General features: G+C 45.3%; 1 protein-coding gene across 1 annotated transcript; it reads left to right on the top strand.

Moving 5' to 3' along the window:
* Positions 1 to 17,717: 17,717 nt before the first annotated feature.
* On the top strand, positions 17,718 to 23,158 carry LOC109438639 (leukocyte immunoglobulin-like receptor subfamily A member 6). The gene is made up of 6 exons (XM_074315858.1): positions 17,718 to 17,841; positions 17,998 to 18,033; positions 18,193 to 18,477; positions 19,846 to 19,896; positions 20,043 to 20,229; positions 22,936 to 23,158. Exons 1-6 carry the CDS (start codon positions 17,808 to 17,810, stop codon positions 23,144 to 23,146), a joined length of 804 nt encoding a protein of 267 aa, XP_074171959.1. The 5' UTR covers positions 17,718 to 17,807; the 3' UTR covers positions 23,147 to 23,158.
* Positions 23,159 to 23,404: the final 246 nt, after the last annotated feature.

Below are 23,404 nucleotides of genomic sequence, written 5' to 3'. Positions count from 1 at the left end.
TCGCCTTGCATTTTATGGGTAATGATCATTTCCACTTCAGTTTCGTGGCGCTCTTTCAGTGAAAACACAAAACCACAATCCCAGCACATGCAGATGAGATGCAAATGAGAAACCCTCATGTCAGTGGTGAGAGGGAACAGTGAGCCCATAGAACTCGAGTGCATTACTGGTGGGAGGGCAGACTACACGCTCATCAATGTAGAGAGTGGATTACACTTTTCTGGTTAAAGTGAGAGACACACAGCGACATCTTCGAGTCCATGCCATAGAGAAAACATGTACATATGCATCACTCACAGGACATTGACAAGAGAGTTATGGATGTGAGCCACAGACCATGACAAAGTTACATGCACCAAAAAAGATGAGAGAGAATTCGCTGTTCTATGTTAAAAAGTCAAATATTTTTTGTCAGTGAAAATGCACAAATTAAAATTCCACATGGTCATGTACACCCATCTTCAAATGTGATGGTGAATAAATAAGATGATTAAAAACTATGTGTTTACTGATATGGTGATAAAACATGTCTAGAGTACATTTTGCAAAGTGTCTCAGAGAAACACCAGGGAATCTTTAGCCATCTACCTTTTCAGAGCTTTCTCTTAAAAGTCCTTGATTCTAAAATTAAGTGCACACCAGTGAGGGGTTATGGAGCTAGCCCAGTCATGTGGGGCTGTGGGTCGTTGGTCTTTGAATTAGTGGTATTTGCATTGTAATAATGGTTTGTTATTATTTTGGAATGTAGATACTGTTGTAAATAAAAGTGAGAAAAACTAATAAATTTCACCAAAAATCCAAAAAAATAAATTACGTGTTTAGTATTATTCCATTTACCTACAGTTAAAAAGGAGACACCATGCATTATTCAGGAATGTATACCTACGATCAATGCTGCAAATAAAGAATTCATGAAATCCATGATGGTAGTTACAAGTTAGGCAATGGTGGAACATTTTCTTCAAGATGGAAACCACAGAATGTTCCAGAATACTGTTCAGGTTCTTCTCAACTGGAGTCTGATTGTCACCACTGGTGGATAGTGCTTTCCTGTTTGTCATGCAGGGTCTCTAGTCCTGCTCCCCGCACTAGAACACAGGATATGGTGAGGCCAAAAAGGAACACCAACAGAGCCATAGATAGGAGAGTCATACCACTATATCCTCACTGGTGGCCAGGTTGGAGACACAGGAAGCAGGAGCCACACGATCTGCAATCCGCCGGCCACTTCACTGCCAACCGACCCCACTTGCTCACTGCAATCCGTGCTTGCTGACTTAGCCACACAGTTACACCAGTGGCCAATGGCTACAGCTGATGGCCAGCAAGCCACAGCTGAGGGCCATCTACTACCCAAGCCAGCACCCCTGTATGCGAGGCCGAGAGCCTGGAAACCTCTCTCTGGGACTCTGTCCCCACACTGTTCCATAACCATCACTATTTTCCATACAATTCGGTGAGCGCAGGATGAATTAGGGAGGTGAAGGCCACAGCCTACATGAGTGACCACATCTACAACAACGTGTTGCTGACAACTTTACAGCAAATACTTCACATGGGGCTTTGTGTGTCCACCAAACATGACCTCACCTTCCTGGTCAGCCCCACCTCAGTCCAATCAGACAACGAGCCACTTTCCAGGTCAGTATGGACTTGGAGGTGATTTCAAAGATTGGGTTCAACCCCACCTGGTGGTGGTTTGGGGTCACAGCCCAGGATTGGTTCCAGACCAGGCATGGTTCCAAATGAAACTGCTCTTCATGTCCCATTTAGTGGGTCTGTTCTCAAATTTTTGCTCCAACACTGTGCTGTAACTTCTCTGCTAGACATCCGGGTTTCCACAAAGGAACTCTCTCATCTGGGTTGTCAGAATTGATGTTGAATGGGGGCCCAATGGCAGAAAACTCTTATCCGCCATCCTGCTCACATCTGTCAGATGTCTGCTTTATTTCCTCTGGCATTCTCCAAGTTTGCATATGATATAACTTCATCATTCTCTTCCTTAATATTACTCAAATTCAAGCAAATATTCCACAGTTTAGGATTTTACTTATTTCAGGCAGTATTGAGGTTTTTCATATCTTCTTATTGTTGACTGCTAATTAAATTACAATCTACTCAGAGTACCTAGTAAAGTGTAGGATACCCAGTTGGAAAGCTATGAAAATACTAGCTTTTTAGTCTATTAAATGCTAAACATTATAGGTACAATATGGACCTTAAGTATGTGCGTCCTTTCCTTGTTGCTATATACATAAGACTGTATTTATTTACCACAAATAACTTTATGCATATTTATAAAATATAAGTAATACAAAGCTTTATAATGTGTACACATTAGGCCAAGTCTTTCTGTGGCACTTGCTCTCATAAAAATATCTCTTCACCCACTTAATCGATATTATAAATGTTTCTTTCAATCTCCACTTATGTACTGACTTTATGTACTTCAAGGATACGTGATTAAATGAGCATGTGGTTATGAGTGCTCTATATTTAAGCAAAATATTATTTCAAAAGATAAAATAATTTTTATAAACACTTTGCGCTATACTCAATTTTTTGAATATTTATAAGCTATCAGCTACTTTTATTAAATAATAGCAACACATTTTTTATTAAAGTTTATTGCATTGACAATGAATAGTAAACTTACATAGCTTTCAAGTGTACAATTCTGTAATGTATCATCTGCCAACATATCACATTGGCAACACAGTCTTTATTCCTTTAAAACACTCTTTAATGATTTTGTTTTAGATGAGATTTGTCCTGCAGGGTCTCTGGTCCTGCTATTGGCAGGTGGACGCAGCATATGGTGAGGCCAAACAGGAACAACAATGGAGCCATAGATAGGGGAGTCATACCACTATATTCTCCTGACAGCTGGGTTAGAGATACAAAAGCAAACATCCGCCAGTACCCCAACAAGGGGTCTTCCTGCGCCCCAGTCTCGCTGGCAGCCAGGTGAGACACAAGAAATAGGATCAACGCAATCCACCATCCAGTTCTCTGCCTGCCAACCAACCGACCAATCAACGCAGTCCTGGCAGTTATATCAGTGGCCAATTGTCTAACTGGTTACAGCTGATGGCCAACCAGTCACAGCCGATGACCATCTACTACCTGAACCAGCACCTGTCCACGTGAGGCCGAGAGCCTGGAAACTGCTCTCTGGCACTCTGTCCCCACACTCCACTGCTATAGGGTCTCGCCTCACAATCTATTCAACAAGAGACTTCCACAAGGGGCCCTGTGCTGTATTAGCTAATAGGCACCTACGGGCAGAAAGAAGTAGTAGTCTTAGGAACCAACAATGGCAAATCCCTCCCATCTGGGAGGATACATGCCAGCTTTTTGTCCTGGGAAAGGAGGGTTGCTGCCACTGGCATCTTTTCTGGTTTGTAGTACCAGACCTTTATGGCAGTGCTTGAGGTCCCTTGCATAGTTTCAACATGTAACAGAACAGGGGACCCATAATAGGCCATAGCGACAGCACATAGGTTCCCTGCAAAATCATCCCGGCATCAGAACCTCCGTATACCACAGTCACTTGCGGTGGCCACTGGGCAACCACCCCTGGCGTCACTTGCAAATCATGAGTCAAACCGGCCCCCCATGGGGCTATCAGGCCCAACCATCGACAGTGGGGGCTTTTGACCTGCCAGGGCCAAGTCCATTGATGCCGGTCCCATGCTTTCAAGCATGTGGGTGCTGGCAGCAAAATGTTCCCATTTCTGCCATAGCCTGGCTTTAACAGTCTCACTTGTGGTAACTTGTAATTGAATGGGAGCGGCCGTTCAATGTAGCAGAGCTTCTACTGGTGCGGGCCCTCCCTTCCGTGGTCTCTCATTCAGGATTCTCAGGACGTCCCATAGACGCGAGGCCCAGTCACGCATTGTGGGAGGGTGTTTTGACACCAGGAGACCTTGCTTCAAAAGGCCATTGTATCGTTCAATCATGCCGGCTGCTTGTTGATTGTAGGGGGTGTGAAACAACCATTGCACATCCATCCTGGCAGCCTAGCGCTGCACTTCTTGCCCCGTAAAACGGGTACCCCTGTCACTTTCAATGACTTGGTGGCGCCCATAGAAGGCGCACAGCTGTGCTATGTAAGAGCGACCACTGTGTGTCGCTGATCTGCAGCCAGACACAGCCAAGCAAACATCAACCCCGTAGCAGTGTCCACTGCTGTGAATGCATACATCGCATTGCGGGTCTTAGGCAGGGGTCCAATGTAATCCACTTTCCAGCAAGTGAGGGGCACCCTCCCTCGTGTAATCTGCTGTGTCTCCCAGGGGAGGCTCTGCCGTTGGGGGCTGTCCTGGGCACAGACAGCACAGTCATAGCAGGCATCTGCTATCTACTGCCATTTCAAAGGCAGACCCCAGCCTCTGCTCACCTGCCACATGGTTCGGCTTCCAGCGTGCCGCAATTTCCTATGCAGCCAAAGGGCCACATCAGTGGCAGGAGCCCATTCTAACCATGGACCCGTGCTAGGGCATCTGCTTCATCATTACCTGGGGACACTAAGGCAGAGTGACCTGTGACATGCATTAGGGTCACCTCCTATTTCTGCCCCAGGTCCCAGAGGTCCTGCCACATGGCTTGACCCCACAGTGGACTGTGTCCTACCAACCAGTTTTGGTGTTTCCACGTAGGGAGCCACAATACCCAGAACACCGCCCATCTGTCAGTACAAATAACCAGGGGCCCAGGCTCATGGCTGATTACCATCCACACAGCCCGTAATTCAGCCCACTAGCTCCTCTGGCCCATCCCAGTATCAAGCCAAATGGTGTCTGTTTTGGGCTGCTTACCAATAGCCGTCCAAATGGCTGCAGCCCCTCGGCTAGAACCATCAGTAAACCAGGCATCCTCAGCTACTGGGGACTGTCCTTCTCTGTAGGGCGAGGGCTCCAAGTCCTCCCCTCTAGGCAGAGCGCTTGGCTCAGCCTGAGCTACAAGCTCCACAGGCCCCACCCAGGATCTGTTGTAGCTCTGTGCTCAAAAGGCTTGAACTAAGGGTGCTACGTTGCTCCGAGTAGGCACCCCACTTGGCGAGGGTGGTGCTCTGTGCCACCCCTGGTTTGGGTCCCTGTGTCCATGTACAGACCTACTACTTGACAGGATAGGGTGTTCGAACCAACACCTGTGCCGTTCCTGTGATGGCTTCTGTGGCCACTAGGGCTGCATACACAGCAGCCAGCTGTTTCTCTATTAGAGAGTAGCGGACTTCTGCTGCTTTCCACAACTGGGACCAAAATCCCACTGGCAACCGGAGACGCTCCTGCCGTTGCCAGAGGCCCCATCCGTACCCTTCTTGGGTTACATGAACATCAAGTTCAAATGGGCGGCTGGGGTCCACTACTTGTAGAGCCTGTGCCTGCTGCACTGCCCGTTTTGTGGCAACAAAGCCTTGCTCTGTAGCCTCTGTCCAATCCCATGAGGCCCCCTTTTTTATCATGTATTACAAAGGCCTTGCCATTTGTGCTAAATGGGGTACAAACGCCCGCCAATACCCCAGCAGACCTGAATACGTCTGCAGTTGGGAGACCGTGGTCAGCCGGGGAAAGGCCTGTATTTTGTCAATAATTGCCTCAGGTATGACCTTTGTCTTACCTGACCACACAACACCCAAAAACTTGACAGATAAGCCAGGGTCTTGGACCTTTTCCTCATTCACCGCCCAGCCACATGACTTCAGGTGGCAGAGAAGAGAGGGAGCTGCTTGCTCTAAATCTGAAAGAGAATCAGATGTTAATAAAATACCATCAACAAGGCCACAGGGGATGGGTGATCCCACTGTGCCAAATCCTGGGCCACAAGCCCGTGGCAGAGAGTGGGGCTGTGCAAGTATCCTTGTGGAAGGACTTGAAAAGTCCACTGCCGCCCATCCCAAGTAAAAGTAAACTGCTCTTGACACTCGGGTGCAATGTCAATGAAGAAAAAAGCATTGGCCAAGTCCACTACATAGTGATACGTTCCCAGACAGATAGTCAGAAGATCCATCAAATCGTGAATTAAAGACTGTCGCTTCCAGTGCAACATGGGCAGTGAGAGAACGAGGAGGGGTGGCGAAGGGTTAAGAAACAGAAATCAAGAAAGTTTTGAGGTCTTGTTCCGGAAAAATGGCGGCGTAAGGTGAGCCTCTGTAAAGCTCCCCTGGAATTTACAAAGAATCAAACAACAAAACTCCACAAAGGACTCCCTGCACAGCAGACAGGCAAGACGAAGAGGCCCACTACTGACTGAAATCACCTACAGGTGGGAGATTCGCGCGAGTGGGGGGAGGAGGAAACGGAGAAGTGCGCGGAGACAGAGCCGCGCGGGCGCAAGACGCAGACCTAGCTCAGTGCTCCGAGCTCGCTGCTTCCCGAAACTACCGCAGCTGCGAGTGAGGGAAGAACTCGGACTGCTAGGGCTCCACCAGGGCTCCACTGGGCTGAGGGGACAGCATATAACATGGCTGAACCCAACGCTCACGGCAGAGACCTCGGAGAAAAGACTGAGGGAAAAAGGCTGAAAACGGTGGTTTAAGCCCGCACTGCCGAACAGAGAACGGAGCCTTAGGCACTGAGACTAGCCGCCCCCTCCCTCCCCTCCCAGAGCTCGCCCCGCCCCCACCTGCCTGGTGCTAGAAGCGAAACAGTAGCAGTGTCAGATCAAAACAACAGAAAATTTGCTGTTTTGAGAACTGTGGACCGCAGACACAAATTCACAGCCCAACTGGTTCTGGCAAAGGGGAGGGAGCCTTGGAAGCAGGACCGGCTGTGGTGGTGGTCGCCGCCATTGCTCTGGGCCACCTCTCACAACTCACCCCGCCCCTGATCCCACCTATCTGGGCAGATCCCTGCAGGAGTAAACAGAACTGCTGAAACATACAGGCTCTGAATCAGGAGCTAGAAGAGCTTTGGAACATCAAAAGCTCTCCGCATACCCACCGGGACACTGCGCCCTGTGACCTAGACGAACTATTAACAGAGGAGAAGCCCGTCTCCCAGGGAATCCCCCCATTGTGTGAGAAGCTGCAATAGTGCAGAGAAAACAGCACTACCGTGTGGGAGAAGAAAAATAAATTGCAGTTGGAGAAATAATAAAACATTCTACCAACAAGTATGGAAAACAAAAGAAAGACCGCTTTCTATCAACCTGTTGCAGAAGTCACTCCTGTAGATGTCTAGGAAGAGAAATAGTAAACCAGTAATCGCCAAGAATAACCAAAGCAACAAGATAGCTCAGAAAGAAAGTGAAAAATCTCCAGAGAAGGCACTTAAAGATACAGAAATATGTGACTTAAATGACAGAGAATTCAAGATTGCAGTTCTGAAAAAACTCAACGAGATACAAGAAAACACAGATAGGCAGTTAAATGAACTCAGAAACTCAATCAAAGAACAGCATGAGCATTTTACGAAAGAGATTGAAATTTTAAAAAAGAACCAAATAGAATTTCTGGAGATTAAGAACTCAATAGAAGAAATTAAGAATGAAATAACCAGCTTAGGTAGTAGAGTTGACCAGATGGAGGAAAGAATCAGTGACATCGAAGATAGAAACCTGGAAATGACACAGATAGAAGAAGAAAGAGACTTGAGACTTAAAAGAAATGAAAGAACTTACAAGAACTTTCTGACTCCATCAGAAAGAGCAATATAAGAATAATGGGCATACCAGAAGGAGAAGAAAGAGAGAAGGAACAGAGAATATATTCAAACAAATTGTCGATGAGAACTTCCCAAATTTGTGGACAGAACTGGACCCTCGAATCCAAGAAGCAAATAGAACACCTAGTTACCTCAATCCCAACAGGCCTTCTCCAAGGCACATTGTATTGAAGCTGTCTAAAATCAACGACAAAGAAAGAATCCTCAAGGCAGCGAGGAAAAGAAGACGGTAACTTACAAAGGAAAGCCCATTAGATTATCATCAGATTTTTCAGCAGAAACTCTACAAGCCAGGAGGGAGTGGAACCAAATATTCAAACTATTGAAAGAGAGAAATCATGAGCCAAGAATAATATATCCAGCAAAGATATCCTTTAGATATGAAGGAGGAATAAAGACCTTTCCAGACATACAGAAGCTGAGGGAATTTTCTAATACACGACCTGCACTACAAGAAATACTAAAGGAGGCTATTCGACCACCATCAACAGGGACAATTTGTGGCAAACAAAACTCAAAAAGGGGGAGAGTAAAGGCCTGAACCGGAATATGGGAATGGAGAAAGTAAGCGTGCTGAAGAAAATGGAATACTCTAAATATCAAACTTTCTTTTACATAAACTTAAGGGTAACCACTCAAAATAAATCCAGAATTGAAATATATACTGAAATAAAAGAAGAAACAGAGGGAAACATCATAGAATACCACCACACAGAAATAATAGACAACAACAAAAAGCAAAGAAACAATGGAGACACAGCCTTACCAGAAAACTAAAGATAGAATGACAGGAAATCCTCACATATCAATAATCACCCTAAATGTAAATGGAATGAACTCACCAATAAAAAGGCACAGAGTAGCAGATTGGATCAAAAACTAAACCCAACCATATGCTGTCTCCAAGAGACACATCTCAGCTACAAGGACAAGCATAGACTCAAAGTGAAAGGTTGGAAATTGACACTCAAAGCAAATGGTACCCAGAGAAAATCAGGTGTAGCCATAATGATATCAGATGAAACAGACTTCAAGGTGAAAAAGATAACAAGAGACAAAGATGGACATTTCATAATGGTGAAGGGACTGTACAACAAGAAGACATAACAGTCATCAATATTTATGCCCCCAATCAGGGAGCACCAAAATACACCAAGCAACTACTAACAGAACTAAAGGGAGAAATTGACCAAAACACAATTATACTAGGGGACTTAAATACATCATTGACAGCTATGGATAGATCATCCAAACAGAAAATAAATAACGAAATAGTAGCCCTAAATGACACATTAGATGAAATGGACATAATTGACATTTATAGAGCACTTCATCCTAAAACATCAGACTATACATTCTTTTCTAGTGTACATGGAACATCTCAAGGATAGACCATATATTGGGACATAAAGTCAGTCTCAACAAATTTAAGAAGATTGAAATCATACCATGCATATTCTCTGATCACAAGGCTTTGAAATTGGATATCAACTGTAAAAAGAAAGTGGGAAAAAGCACAAATACATGGAGATTAAACAACATACTTTTAAAGAAGGACTGGGTCAAAGAAGAAATTAGAGGAGAGATCAAAAGATACATAGAAACAAATGACAATGAAAATACATCCTACCAAAATTTTTGGGATGCAGCGAAAGCAGTTTTAAGAGGGAAATTTATCTCATTACAGGCCTATCTCAAGAAACAAGAAAACTCCCAAATAAATAACCTCATGTTACACCTTAAAGAACTAGAAAAAGAACAAGTAAAACCCAAGGTCAGCAGAAGAAAGGAAATAACAAAAATTAGAGCAGAACTAAATGAAATAGAGAACAAAAAGACAATAGAAAAAATTAATGTGACAAAGAGCTGGTTCTTTGAAAAGATTAACAAAATTGACAAACCCTTGGCTAGACTTACTAAGATAAAAGAGAGAAGACACTAATTAACAAAATCAGAAACGAAAAAGGGGAAGTTATCACGGACACCACAGAAATACAAAGGATCATCCAAGAATACTATGAAGGACTATATGCCACCAAATTCAACAACCTAGAAGAAATGGACAAGTTCTTAGAAACATATAGCCTTCCAAGGCTGAACCATGAAGAACTGGAAAATCTAAACAGACCGATCACCAGTAATGAAATTGAATCAGTCATCCAAAACCTTCCCAAAAGCAAAAGTCCGGGACCAGATGGCTTCACTAGTGAATTCTACCAAACCTTCAAAGAGGATCTAATACCAATTCTGCACAAACTCTTCCAAAAAATTGAAGAAGAGACAGTACTCCCTAACTCATTTTATGAGGCCAACATTACCCTGATACCAAAACCTGGTAAGGACAGCACAAAAAAAGAAAACTACAGACCAATATCTCTAATGAATACCGATGCAAAAATCCTAAATAAAATTCTAGCAAATCGAATACAACAATGCATTAAAAAGATTATTCATCATGACCAAGTGGGGTTCATCCCCGGGGCACAAGGATGGTTCAACATACGCAAATCCATCAATGTGATACATCACATAAACAAAATAAAGGACAAAAATCATATGATTATATCAATTGATGCAGAAAAAGCATTTGACAAGATACAACATCCATTTATGATTAAAACACTTAATAAAATGGGTATAGAAGGAAAATACCTTAACATAATAAAGGCCATATATGACAAGCCCTCTGCTAATCTCATAATTAATGGAGAAAGACTGAAGCCCTTTGCTCTACGTTCAGGAACACGACAGGGATGTCCCCTATCACCTCTGCTTTTCAACATAGTGTTGGAAGTCCTTGCCAGAGCAATCAGGCAAGAGAAAGAAATAAAAGGCATCCAAATTGGGAATGAAGAAGTTAAATTATCACTCTTTGCAGATGACATGATGCTATATATAGAAAACCTTAAAGACTCCACCAAAAAGCTATTAGAAACAATCAACGAATACAGTAAAGTTGCTGGCTACAAAATCAACGCACAAAAGTCCACTGCCTTCCTATATACTAACAATGAAATCTCAGAAAAAGAAATACAACAAACAATTCCTTTTGCAATTGCAGCAAAAAGAATAAAATACCTAGGAATAAACTTAACCAAGGATGTGAAAGACCTATATGCTGAAAACTATAAGACATTTTTGAAAGAAATTGAAGAAGACACAAAGAAATGGAAAGACATTCCGTGCTCATGGATTGGAAGAATCAACATAGTTAAAATGGCCATATTACCCAAAGCAATATACAGATTCAATGCAATCCCCATCAAAATCCCAATGGCATATTTTAAAGAAATAGAACAAAACATCATCAGATTTGTTTGGAACCACAAAAGACCCCGAATAGCCAAAGCAACCTTAAGAAAAAAGAACAATAATGGAGGTATCACACTTCCTGACTTTGGCTTGTACTACAGGGCTACAATAATCAAAACAGCATGGTATTGGCAGAAAAACAGACACATAGACCAATGGAATAGAATTGAGAACCCAGAAATAAAACCACATAAATATGGACAGATAATTTTTGACAAAGAAGCTAAAAACATACAATGGAGCAAAGACAGCCTCTTCAATAAATGGTGCTGGGAGAATTGGATAGCCACGTGCAAAAGAATGAAACTGGACTGCTATTTGTCACCATGTACCAAAGTTAATTCAAAATGGATCAAAGACTTAAGCATAAGACCTGACACAATAAACTGCATAGAAGAAAACATAGGTACTAAACTTATGGACCTTGGGTTCAAAGAGCATTTTATGAACTTGACTCCAAAGGCAATGGAAGTAAAAGCTAAAATAAACGAATGGGACTATATGAAACTTAAAAGCTTCTGCACAGCAAAAGAAACCATTGACAAAATAAAGAGGCCACCAACTGAATGGGAGAAGATTTTTGCAAACAGTGCCTCCGATAAGGGCTAATATCCAGAATATACAAGGAACTCATGCAACTCAACAACAAAAAAACAAACAACCCAATTGAAAAATGGGCAGAGGACTTGAAGAGACATTTCTCCAAAGAGGACATACAAATGGCAAATAGACATGAAAAAATGCTCAACATCACTAATCATCAGAGAAATGCAAATCAAAACCACAATGAGATATCACCTCACCCCAGTCAGAATGGCTATCATCAACAAGACAAATAGTAACAAATGTTGGAGAGGCTGTGGAGAAAAAGAAACCCTCATACACCGTTGGTGGGAATGCAGACTGGTGCAGTCTGTATGGAAGGCAGTGTGGAGGTTCCTCAAAAAATTATGAATAGAATTGCCATATGACCCAGCAATCCCTCTCCTGGGTATCTACCCAAAAAATCTGAAAACATTTAGAGATAAAGACACGTGTGCTCCAATGTTCATTGCAGCTTTGTTTACAGTGGCCAAGACATGGAAACAACCAAAATGTCCTTCGATAGATGAATGGATAAAGAAGTTGTGGTATATATACACAATGGAATACTATTCGACGGTAAGAAAAGATGATATAGGAACATTTGTGACAACATGGATGGATCTTGAGAGAGTAATGCTGAGCGAAATAAGTCAGACAGAAAAAGCAGAGAACCATGTGATTTCACTGATATGTGGTATATAAACCAAAAACAACAAAAGAACAAGACAAACAAATGAGAAACAAAAACTCATAGACACAGATAATAGTTTAGTGGTTGCCAGAGGGTAAGGGGGATGGGGGGTGGGGGGTGGGAGATGAGGGTAAGGGGGATCGAATATATGGTGATGGAAGGAGAACTGACTCTGGGTGATGAACACACAATGGGATTTATAGATGATGTAATACAGAATTGTACACCTGAAATCTATGTAATTTTACTAACAATTGTCACCCCAATAAATTTAATAAAATAAAATTAAAAAAAAAAAAAAGTTTTGAAACAGGGGTCAAGGGTCTCACAGCCTCAAAAGACTGAGAGTCCTGAATCGGGCCACCTTGTGGCTTTTATTGATGCACATACAAGGAAGTAGCATTGTGTTTTCTATGGTCTGTGAGTCTCATACATCATACCAGAAAACTGGTTCAAACCAATCACCCTTGCCTGTCGAAAGTCCCATGATGTATAAATAATTGTTGTTTGTATCTCCCCAGGGGACAAAACCTTTAGTTGAAAACTTACTGAGATGGAGAACTGATGTTATCACATCTAGAATCACTTCCTAAGCAGGTTGTGGGAAGGAATACAGCCACAGAGGCAGAAGCTCTCCTTAGACGGGGGAAGGTGGGTGGTCTATGCCCTCCTCTATCAACCCCGTGAATTCTCCTGGTGGTCCCCACATGACTGTGCCTGTCTTAGGTCATTCCTCTCTTGAGGACTCTTACCCGTCATTGGCTAGCCAGCCATCCTTTGGGGCCAAATAAGAGATGGCATAAAGGTGAAGCAATGTCCCTGAAAGGAATAGTCTCACAGACTCTTCTTTCTTTTTAGGGGTAGGCACGAGGGGACAGACGGGCATGCTACTATGTGACAACAGAAGGCACTGCCGCGTGCAAAGGTGGCGTCACCTTATTTAACTCCCTATAGTCCACAGTCATTTGCCAGGTCCCATCTGGCTTCTTGACAGGCCATACTGGGGAGTTAAAGGGACTGTGCATTGGCCTCACAATATGTGCCTTTTCCAATTCCAATATTGTACGACCAATCTCCTCCTGTCCTCCTGGCAGGCGGTACTGTCACACTGTAACCACGCGCCAGGGCTGCGGCAACACTTGAGGAGGGTGGTGAGCATGCCCACGTGTCACCGCTTTCACCACCCGGATCCAGAGATGGAACTCTCCAACCGATGTCTGTAAGCTGAGGCCATGTAGCACGTCCACCCCTAGAATATACTCCGGAACGGGGGAGACATAAACCTTGTAGGTACGAGGAGGAAGCCTTCTTATACCCAGTGGTAAGGAAACGGCTTTCACAGTCACAGTCTTTCCCCGTAGCCATCAATGCAGATTGCTGGTCCGGGGAACAGTTCTGGGTTCCTATAAACAAGACTGCAGTCGGCGCCAGTGTCAACTAGGGCCAAAACCCTCTGTACATTAGAAGGGGACCTATGTATGGACATTTCCACGTGGGGCCTCCGGTCCCTGCTCGTCCCCTCTGACCGGGTACCTTGGCCCCACCCCCAGTCGAGCTGAAAGGAGTCGGCCTCAAGCAGCCGCATGAAGTCCTGGAGGGACACGGGTCGTGCTTTCCCGGACTTCTCCTTTAAGCTTCGCCGGAATTGTTGTTCCAGAAGCAACTGTTTCCAGAGTTCCAACAAGAGTGCATTGGGTTGTCGGTCTATATTTTCCCGATCAACCCCTGCTGCCACGAGATCACACCACATCTGTGCACGTGTCACTCTCTGAGGCCTGAGACTTTGTCCCCTTACTTTTGGCTTGGGCTTCCAGGTCTTGACTTCTCGGACCTCCTGTCTTAACTTCTTTTGCCTCCGGCTTTCAACATCCCCTAGGGTGGCCATAGCAATGGTAACTTCATGGATCCGCCGCCCCACATAGGGCGTAAGAATGGCAACCAAGGATCCAAAAGCACTCGCAGGGGCAGTGTCCAAAACCAGATCTCTCATGCTAGCTGTAAAAAGCTCGTCATCCGGCCCCTGCACGTTAGGGTTGAAAATCGCATGTCTCATACCCATTTCACAGATGATTTGAGTAAATTCCGTATACGACTGCCATTTAATCAAACTTATTATTGCACAATCAACTCTCAGCCATGTAGAACTAAAAAGAGCTGAACAAATCTGTAACTAATTGGTGTTCAGGATCACATTTAAAATGTTCCTCTGGAACCTTTTCTCATGTGAGTGGGTGTAATCTCTCATCAAATATATCCAGGGATTGGGCCGGCCCGGTGGCTCAGGCGGTTAGAGCTCCATGCTCCTAACTCCAAAGGCTGCTGGTTCGATTCCCACATGGGCCAGTGGGCTCTCAACCACAAGGTTGCCGGTTCAACTCCTCGACTCCCACAAGGGATGGTGGGCTGCGCCCCCTGCAACTAGAAAACGGCAACTGGACCTAGAGCTGAGCTGCGCCCTCCACAACTAAGACTGAAAGGACAACAACTTGACTTGGAAAAAAGGCCTGGAAGTACACACTGTTCCCCAATAAAATCCTGTTCCCCTTCCCCAATAAAATCTTTTAAAAAAAAATTTTAATATATCCAGGGATCTATTTCCACGTCTGGCGGGAATCCTGCTTGCCGTGCCAGGTACCTGAGTGGGTGGTGGCCCCTGCGCAAGATGCCCACCACTCTAGGAGCCCACGGCAGCAGTGGACCACCAAAAGGAAGGTGACGCCCTCCACAGCCAACAGAGTAGCATGACATCCTTAGGCTCGAGAGGCCCCCCAATTCACCAACGGTCACGTTTCTCCCAAGCAGATAGAGCCTCCTGTTCCCGGCCTGCTCCTCACGGGCTTCCCAAAACTGAGCGCCCATATGCACAAGCTACTCTACCACCTTTCGGAGAGTTTGGCCGGCACCACACCCTGCTCACTGCGCCATGTGTCATGCAGGGTCTCTAGTCCCGCTCTTGGCAGGTGGACACAGAATATGGTGAGGGCAAACAGGAACAACATGGGGCCATGGATAGGGGAGTCATACCACTATATTCTCCTGGCGGCTAGGTTGGGGACACGAAAGCAAACATCCGCCAGTCCCCCAACAAGGGGTCTTCCTGCACCCCAGTCTTGCTGGCAGCCGGGCGAAACACAGGAAATAGGATCAACACGATCCACAATCTGCCATCCGGTTCTCTGCCTGCCAACCAACCAACCAACCAACCAACCAACATGGCCACAGCAGTTATATCAGCGGCCAATTGGCTGACTGGTTACAGCTGACGGCCAACCAGTCATAGCCGTTGGCCATCCACTACCCGAGCCAGCACCTTTCCATATGAGGACGAGAGCCTGGAAACTGCTCTCTGAGACTGTGTCCCCACATGATTTAATGCAGTATAAATCTGTTTTTTATCTGAGCAGCGTCCTTTCATCTAATTTTTTTTTTTTTTTTTTTTTTTTTTTAGTTTCAGGTGTACAAAACAATGCAATAGATTAGAAAGCACAATCTAATTCTTGAGTTGATCAATTAATCTTTTTATGTTCGGTAGAAAATGAAAAATTTTCAATTATTGCTACCTTTCATTTAAGTGTAATTGCCTTTTAAGCAGCTTTTTAAAATCATTATTATCCAGTCCACTTTTGGTTATATCAAAATTTCTTTGTTTTGTGTAATTGTATTAGTCAGTTTGAACATTATACATTGCATTTCTATTTTAGTAGTTACTTTGTTAATGCATGTATTAACATTTATGATTTTGAACAATTATTAAATTTATCCTTTCCTTTAGATAAGAAGAACATTACACATTAGCTGAAGTCTTAGCACTTACTTTTTTTCAGAAATTCTCACTCTCTTGATGTCACACACCAGAAATATTTGGATTCAGCTTCCTTAAATACAAATGTGTATGTGCACTCTGTACAAATACAGTTTTCCAACACTCTTAGTGGGGGCATTTTTAGTCTTCATTGTTCCATCTCACTTTCTCTATTTTTGATATATTACTCCTTTGGCTTAATCACATATTTTAGGATTGCTTTTCAGTCAGTGAGTAAACAAAATATCTGAGACCTTGTATGTTCCCAAATGTCTTATTTTCACTCTTTTTATTAAGATACTTAAAAACATTTTCTTACTTCAAGTAAAAAATGTAATCCAAATACAAAAAGGAGAATTTCTCTGAGGGTTAAGGACAGACCCCCAAACCCTCCTCATCTCTCCTGAAGACGGAGCTTGCCGTGGTGGGTTTAATATGTGAGACATGAATTCAAACAGGTCAGACGTGCCCCAGTCTCCTCCTACTTACGAACTTCTCCTTTCCTGCACTTGCACATTGGCCCTTGATAATAATTTGGGTGTGTGTTATATTCTTCACTGTCCATTAATACCTTAAATATACTTTCCCCATATCTTGGGCCTTTTTTTATGTTTCAAAGTGAGCTCCCGTCAATCTCATCCACTTGCCAAGACATATGAAGACACACATTTTATTTACACAGCCATGCGTCCTGACACTGCATGTTCTGTCTGCTTCTCTGTAAAATGTCCAGCCATTGGCCTGCAGGACTGTAGCAACACCATGCTCACTGCTTTCCTCCTGAATCGGCCCGTCTCCTTCTATTCCCCATGTACCTTAGTTTTCTAAATCCAGTCTCTCTGTAGTGCATCCTACAAAATTTCCTCAATATTATATTCCAGTTCCATAATTCTATCTTTAGCTTTATCTTGTCCTTGATGGAAAAAAATTTGGAGTGTGTTTAATCAAACTTGTTTCCATTTTTATTATTTTCACCTCTATGAGATTTATGTAATTCATGTCTAAAATCCTTTATGCTTTTAAAATATAACCCATATGTTTGGTCCAATTATTCAGTTTTCTCCTTTAGTTTTGCAGACATGTCAACAACCTTCAGTTACAATGAGTTTCATATATTCCTAGTGTTCTGTTTCCTCAGATATGATAACCCCATTCATTAATACTGTAGACAGTATTTAATAGCACTATTTGTCACGATGAGGCTTTCACTTTGATGTCCATTCCTGTTGGGAGCTCACCTGCCACACACCTGATTGTTCATACAGGGTTTCCCCCAGTGCTGTCCTGACATCCAGGCCTGAAAGGGGTGGATAGTTACAGCTGTCCTGACCCATGGCATCCACCTTCCCAATCTTAGCATCTGACTGTGATGTGCCTGGCAGGGACGGCGCCAATGTGAGCCTCACACTCATACCTGGACGGATGCCTGAGTGGGAATAGACAGGATTGAATCTGTTTCATATACAGAGAGAGGACACAGCTCAGTGCTGTGTCCATGGGCTGGGCCAGTGTGCAGAGATGTCCCAGGGCTCATCTCCAAAACATGAGGAGGGGGCGACACCGCTTCCAAATTTCACCTTGAGCCCTGCTCTTCTCCTGGGGAGGGGCTGTTCCCCTTCCTGTGGAGCCACTGATGTGAAAACCCCATGACAGGGAGGGACAGCCTCTGAGTGGCCACACCCCGTACGTCTATCTGAGGGCTCCGTGATTTCCTCCATCTACACATCAAGGACTGGAGGAAGGAAACATCATGACCCCCACCGTCATGGCCCTGCTCTGCCTTGGTGAGATTGACAAGGGAAGGGAAGCCCTGGTCTGGGAGGGACCCCACCCACATCCAGGCCCTGGTCACTCAGGAGACCCCAGGGCTCAGGAGGCTCACAGGGAGGAGGGCTCTGCTCAGGACTCAGGGCAAATCTCTCACAGGGTCTCTCTTCCAGGACTGAGCGTGGGGCCGAGGACCCGAGTACAGGCAGGTGAGTCTGTCCCCAGGTGTCTCCTCTCTGGGGATAACGGCAGCTGGGGATGGAGAATTGCAGTTCTGGGCTGACAGATGGGTCATCTGGCAGGTTTGAGGCTGACATCTGGGGCTAGGTATTGGGAATGTCTGTGACCCAGCCTCTGATTCCTTCCAGGGACCCTCCCCAAACCTACCGCCTGGGCTGAGCCAGGCTCTGTGATCCCCTGGGGGAGCCCTGTGACCATCTGGTGTCAGGGGACCCTGGGGGCCAAGGAGTTCCGCCTGGATAGAAAGGGAATCCTAGGATCCTGGGACAGAAGGAAGCCATTGGAGCACGGGGACAAGGCCAAGTTCTCCATCCCACACATGACAGAGCGCACTGCAGGGGGATATTTCTGTTACTATCTCAGCCCTGCTGGCTGGTCAGAGAGCAGTGACCCCCTGGAGCTGGTGGTGACAGGTGAGAGGACACCCAGGGTCCCAGCCTCAGACTCTGCCTTCAGGAATGGGAGAAGGGGGGTTATTTGAGGAACACAAAGAGTGAGAGACAGTGAGGCCAGGGGTTCAGGATGGAAGAAGGTGGTTTATGGGAGGAACCAGCCCCATGATCCACACTGGTCTCTGTCCCAGGTGTGTCTGGAAGCCCTCCCTTCTGACCCAGCAGGGCCCTGTCGTGGCCTCTGAACAGAACCGGACCCTCCAGTGTCACTCTGATGTTGGCTATGATTCACTCTGTCCAAGACAGGGGGATGTGATCTTCCCCAGAACCTTGACCGTCAGCTCCAAACTGGGCTCTCTCAGGCCGGCTTCTCCCTGGACACTGTGGTCAGGGATCTTTATAATTAGGATTGGTCAATAATTGTTTTTCTTTTATTTTACCATCTTGGTTTTTATATCAAAACTGGGTAATAGATTTGCCTCACTTCCTATTTTTTGTAGTCACTCAATATTACAATTTTGCTGATTTTCTCTGTTCCTTAAAGTAACAGAGTTTGAAAAGTGAACTGTGGACTTATTTGCTTCTCGCCTTTGACAAAGAGAGGTAAGAGGTTGTCTTTTGGGATAAAAATCAGATGATTAGCAATCCATCCATGAAAGCTTCCCAGGCTTTATACAGTTTGTCCGACATGGAGAGATGCTGACAGTGCATCGCCCCTGGGCAGTAGCCCTGACCTGTCGCCAATTGACCAGACCCCAGGGTCTCAGATCCCCCTTTCTTCTTCCCCGCCCCCAACTTACAAACATGACTTTATTCCTTACTGAAGACCAGACTCTGACTTTTCTGGGGACACGCCTCCTTGTCACATGTTTATTTCAAATAATTGACCTTCCCTGTATGTATGGATGAATTCACATATGTAATACATGTACATACATATTATACACATAGGTACAGCACAAATATATGTACATATACATGTGGACCTATAATTTTCGTATTTATGTAATAGTAGATATATGTGCAACTACACGTACAGATATATATTTTATAATACATTACATACAAAATGTATATGTGATATTTATCTGTATGTAGTTACATATTTATCTATTATTATATAAATACTAAATTTATATATCTACAAGTATACCACAAATATTCATCCATATACCCATATTTTTCACCTGCTAAATCTATCAACCATTGCATTTATTCCTAATTATATGAAAAATGAATTAATGAAAAAATAAATGGATAAAAAAGCTCCAGATTTTTCTGTGTAAAAAGATATGATAAAATAACTGAAGGCATGTGGGAGCACAGACACAGACGGGAAACTCATGTCTCCCCAAGTGCTCACTCACACTCTCTTTTCATGATTCTCAGGAGCAGCTGACACCATCAGCCCATCACAAAATACGTCAGACCCAGAGAGTGGTGAGTGGGAGAAATCCTCAGTCATGGGCTGGGCTCTGAGGGTCATGTCCTGTCGATGAAATGCAGGTGCCCTGGGGACATCCAGGGGACCTGGGGTGGTTTTGGTCTGCGCTCACCTCTGTGACATCTGTGTCCACAATTCCCAGCCTCCCTCCCCCAGGACCACACAGTGGGGAATCTCATCCGGATGGGCGTGGCTGGCGTGGTCCTGGTGGCCCTTGGGGTGCTGCTGTTTCAGGCTCCACATGGCCCATTGAAGACCCACATGCAGCCAGGAGGTGTCCCCAGGAAGGAACAATGCACTGTTCAGAGTGGTGGAGCCTTGGAACTCATCTGATGACCCAGGAGATGTGAAAGAACATCTGGACCATAAGTCAGGGAACTGTCTGGGGAGATGTGATTTGGGGCAGGGAATGTGTGCATGTTATTGTAGAGGACTCTTCCTCCATTAAACATGGTGGTTTCCCTCTCTACCATCACTGACTCTCCTTGACTGCCCTTCGAATCTCACCCTGTGACATGAGGGTCCATCCCACGTGGCAGTTTGGATCCACGTCTACACACACCTTCCTCCTGGACCACTTTCATATAAACAGAATGTGGTGTCTCCATAACACTGGGCTTTTATCCAGCCATGAAGGGCAAAGCACTGATACGTAGTACAATGTGGGTGAACATCGAAAACATGCAGCTACCGGACAGAAGTCAGACAGAAAAGATCACGTTTCGTGTGACTCCATTTATATAAATTATCCAGAAGGAAAGCACTGATATAGGAAGTAGGTTTGTGTTTATCAGGGGCTGAATTGTAGGGGGCAATGGAGACTAACTGTTTCATGGTTTCTTCTGGGGTCATGAAAATCTCTTAGAACTAGACAGAAGTGGTGGTGCAACATTGTGAATTTACTAAATTCCAGTTCATTATATACAGTAAAAGGGTCGGTTTTATGTTATATTGATTTTACGATAATAAGAAATGCAAGTAAAAAAGATATGTGTCCTATAGGTCCCTGTTATGCAGGGTGTCATGTGGGGTCTCAGCTCCCACTCCTCACATAATAATGCAGGACATGGTGAGGCCAAAAAGGAACACCCACGGAGCCATAGATAGGGGAGTCATATCACTATATTCTCCCTGGTGGCTGGGTTGGAGACACAGGAAGCAGGAGCCACACAATCCGCAACCCGCTGTCCGCTTCTCTGCAATCCACACTCTGCTGCCTGCTAGCTCAGCCACCATCTTCTTGCTAGCCCCCCATCTGCTGCTAGCATAGCCACAGCAGTTATACTAGTGGGCAGTAGCTCACTGGTTACAGCTGACGGCCAACTAGCCACAGCTGATGGCCATCCAATCACAGTTGATGGTCATTTACTACCTGAGCCAGCACCTTTCCACCTGAGGCCAAGAGCCTAGAAACTGCACTCCTGACTCTGTCCCCACAGTCCCCTATAATTTAGAAATTGAACCAGGTACCTGTGGAGTTTTACGGGACACTAGACTCTCACCAGGTCAGAGATGCCCTAAGTGCCTTAAGGCTTAGCGATTAGCCACTGATGAAATTTTCACCTTCGCTACCGAATTTGACAGAGTATAGGATCCAGGATGAACACCATCATTCCTGCATCCTTTAATCCTGGAGTCATCTGCCCTGAGACCTAGGATATGTTACAGCTTCTGTTTTAACTTGTTGGCTAGGAGGGCAGATTCGGGTCTTCCAAGTAGCCCCTCTTACCATACGCTTCTTATACCCATGTCTTCATTGAGTCACCAGATTGTCTCAGGCACCACTGATTCTAACAACACTAAGAGGTAAGGTTTCATCATTTTCTACAATGAGGAAAATGGGAGAGGGCACGTTACTGGCGCAAACTAAACAATCAATAAACGTTTCTCCTATGTTTTAAATTAAAAGCTGTAAATGGTCTCCAACTAGTGTTTTGCCCAAAGCATGGAGACAGAATCCACAGTATCAGATGAAGAGTTCTTGTCTGCAGAAGAGGGGCCAGTGAGGAGGCAGAAATGGCTCAGACGTTTTGCTGGAGAGTGATGAACAGAAGCTTCTGCTGCTTAGAGAAATGCGGAAGTTTGAGAGAGGAAGCGTTAGGGGAAAACGAGCCGTACACCCAGGCTATGAGGAAGGTGGTGGTTTTCTCTGTGAGTCAGTTTCCGTTTTATAAACAAGTTCCCAAGCCTCCTTCTCCTCTTGGGGTCATCTATCCTGTGATGACCCCATTGGCTCTTCCAGCCAACCAAGGCTGAGAGTGGAAGAGCTCTCATTCTTCACTCCCTTTCCTCCTCACACACAATGAACAAATTCAACAGTTCTTTCACTGAGCCCTACTTTCCATGACCCAGTTTATCACAACAGTCAGGTTCATTTGAAGACTCAAGACATGTTGGTGCAGCCCCACCAGACTCCTCCAGGCCCTCACTCCCTTGTCTGCAGAAGAGGGGCCAGTGAGGAGGCAGAAATGGCTCAGAGGTGTTGGTGGAGAGTGATGAACAGAAGCTTCTGCTGCTTAGAGAAATGCGGAAGTTTGAGAGAGGACGCGTTAGGGGAAAACGAGCCATACACCCAGGCTAGATAAGTTTTTTAGAGTGAGAAAAACAGGACAGAGAGAAAAGCTCCCAGGAGAAGGCACAATGTGGTGATAACTCAGGTGATGACTCAGCGACAAAGCAGTTTGGGGCTGTGAGAGGAGCCGACCATCCTCTTCACAAAACCTTTCCACAGGTCTCCATCTTACTGCAGTAACATCAGTCTCTCCAGCTGGCATCGCGTGTTATTGAAGCTCAGCCTGAGCTAAACTCTCCCACAGAGCCAGCTCCTCCCTCTTTCCCTGCAAACCAAACTCATCCCAGGGAATCACCTTCTCTTCCCAGACTCACAACCTGAGTCATCACCTCATTGTGACTTCTCAGGGGTGCTTTTTGAGCCAATTTGAACATAACAGAGTGCTTTCCAAACTTAGACTTTGTTATGACAAAGAAGTCTTCCTCCCTCTTTCCACTCAGCTGTGAATGTATTTGTTTAACAGATTCGCTCTGACCAAGGACGTGGGGCTCACACACCCCCAGCGCCTTGATGGGCAGCTCAGCCCCGACTTCCCCCTGGGCCGTGTGACCCGTGCCCACGGGGGCCGGTACAGATGCTACAGTGGACACAGCCTGTCGGATGCATGGTCGGCCCCCAGCGCCCCCCTGGACGTGCTGATCACAGGTGGGGGCCCTGCCTGCCCCAGGTCCTGAGAGTCGGCTCAGGGCGCTGTGCCCAGGGTCACCTGGTAGTGATGGGGTGCGGGGAGAGGGTCCAGGAGCGGAGGCTGAGATGCGGTGTGCTCTAGGGAGAGGGAGTGAGAAAAGGAGACTGAGGGACATGGAGATAAGAGCCCCACCCAGAGGGACTGATAGGAGCTGAGACGGGCTCACAACCGGAACCCCTGGAGAGGGACGTGGTCCCGCAACTCAGGGTCAAGGGCAAGTAGGAGAGGACGGCTCTCTACACCT

The sequence above is a fragment of the Rhinolophus sinicus genome, linkage group LG11 (assembly GCF_036562045.2).
Source record: "Rhinolophus sinicus isolate RSC01 linkage group LG11, ASM3656204v1, whole genome shotgun sequence".
Classification (NCBI taxonomy): domain Eukaryota; kingdom Metazoa; phylum Chordata; class Mammalia; order Chiroptera; family Rhinolophidae; genus Rhinolophus; species Rhinolophus sinicus.
This window is presented reverse-complemented; position numbering and strand designations above follow the sequence as displayed.

Excerpts from the sequence above, each read along its gene's own strand:
- LOC109438639 (XM_074315858.1), top strand. The coding sequence starts at position 17,808 with ATGACCCCCACCGTCATGGCCCTGCTCTGCCTTG. Across the intron at positions 18,478-19,845 it reads CCTGGAGCTGGTGGTGACAG|GAGCAGCTGACACCATCAGC; the intron begins GTGAGAGGACAC and ends CATGATTCTCAG. Across the intron at positions 19,897-20,042 it reads TACGTCAGACCCAGAGAGTG|CCTCCCTCCCCCAGGACCAC; the intron begins GTGAGTGGGAGA and ends CACAATTCCCAG.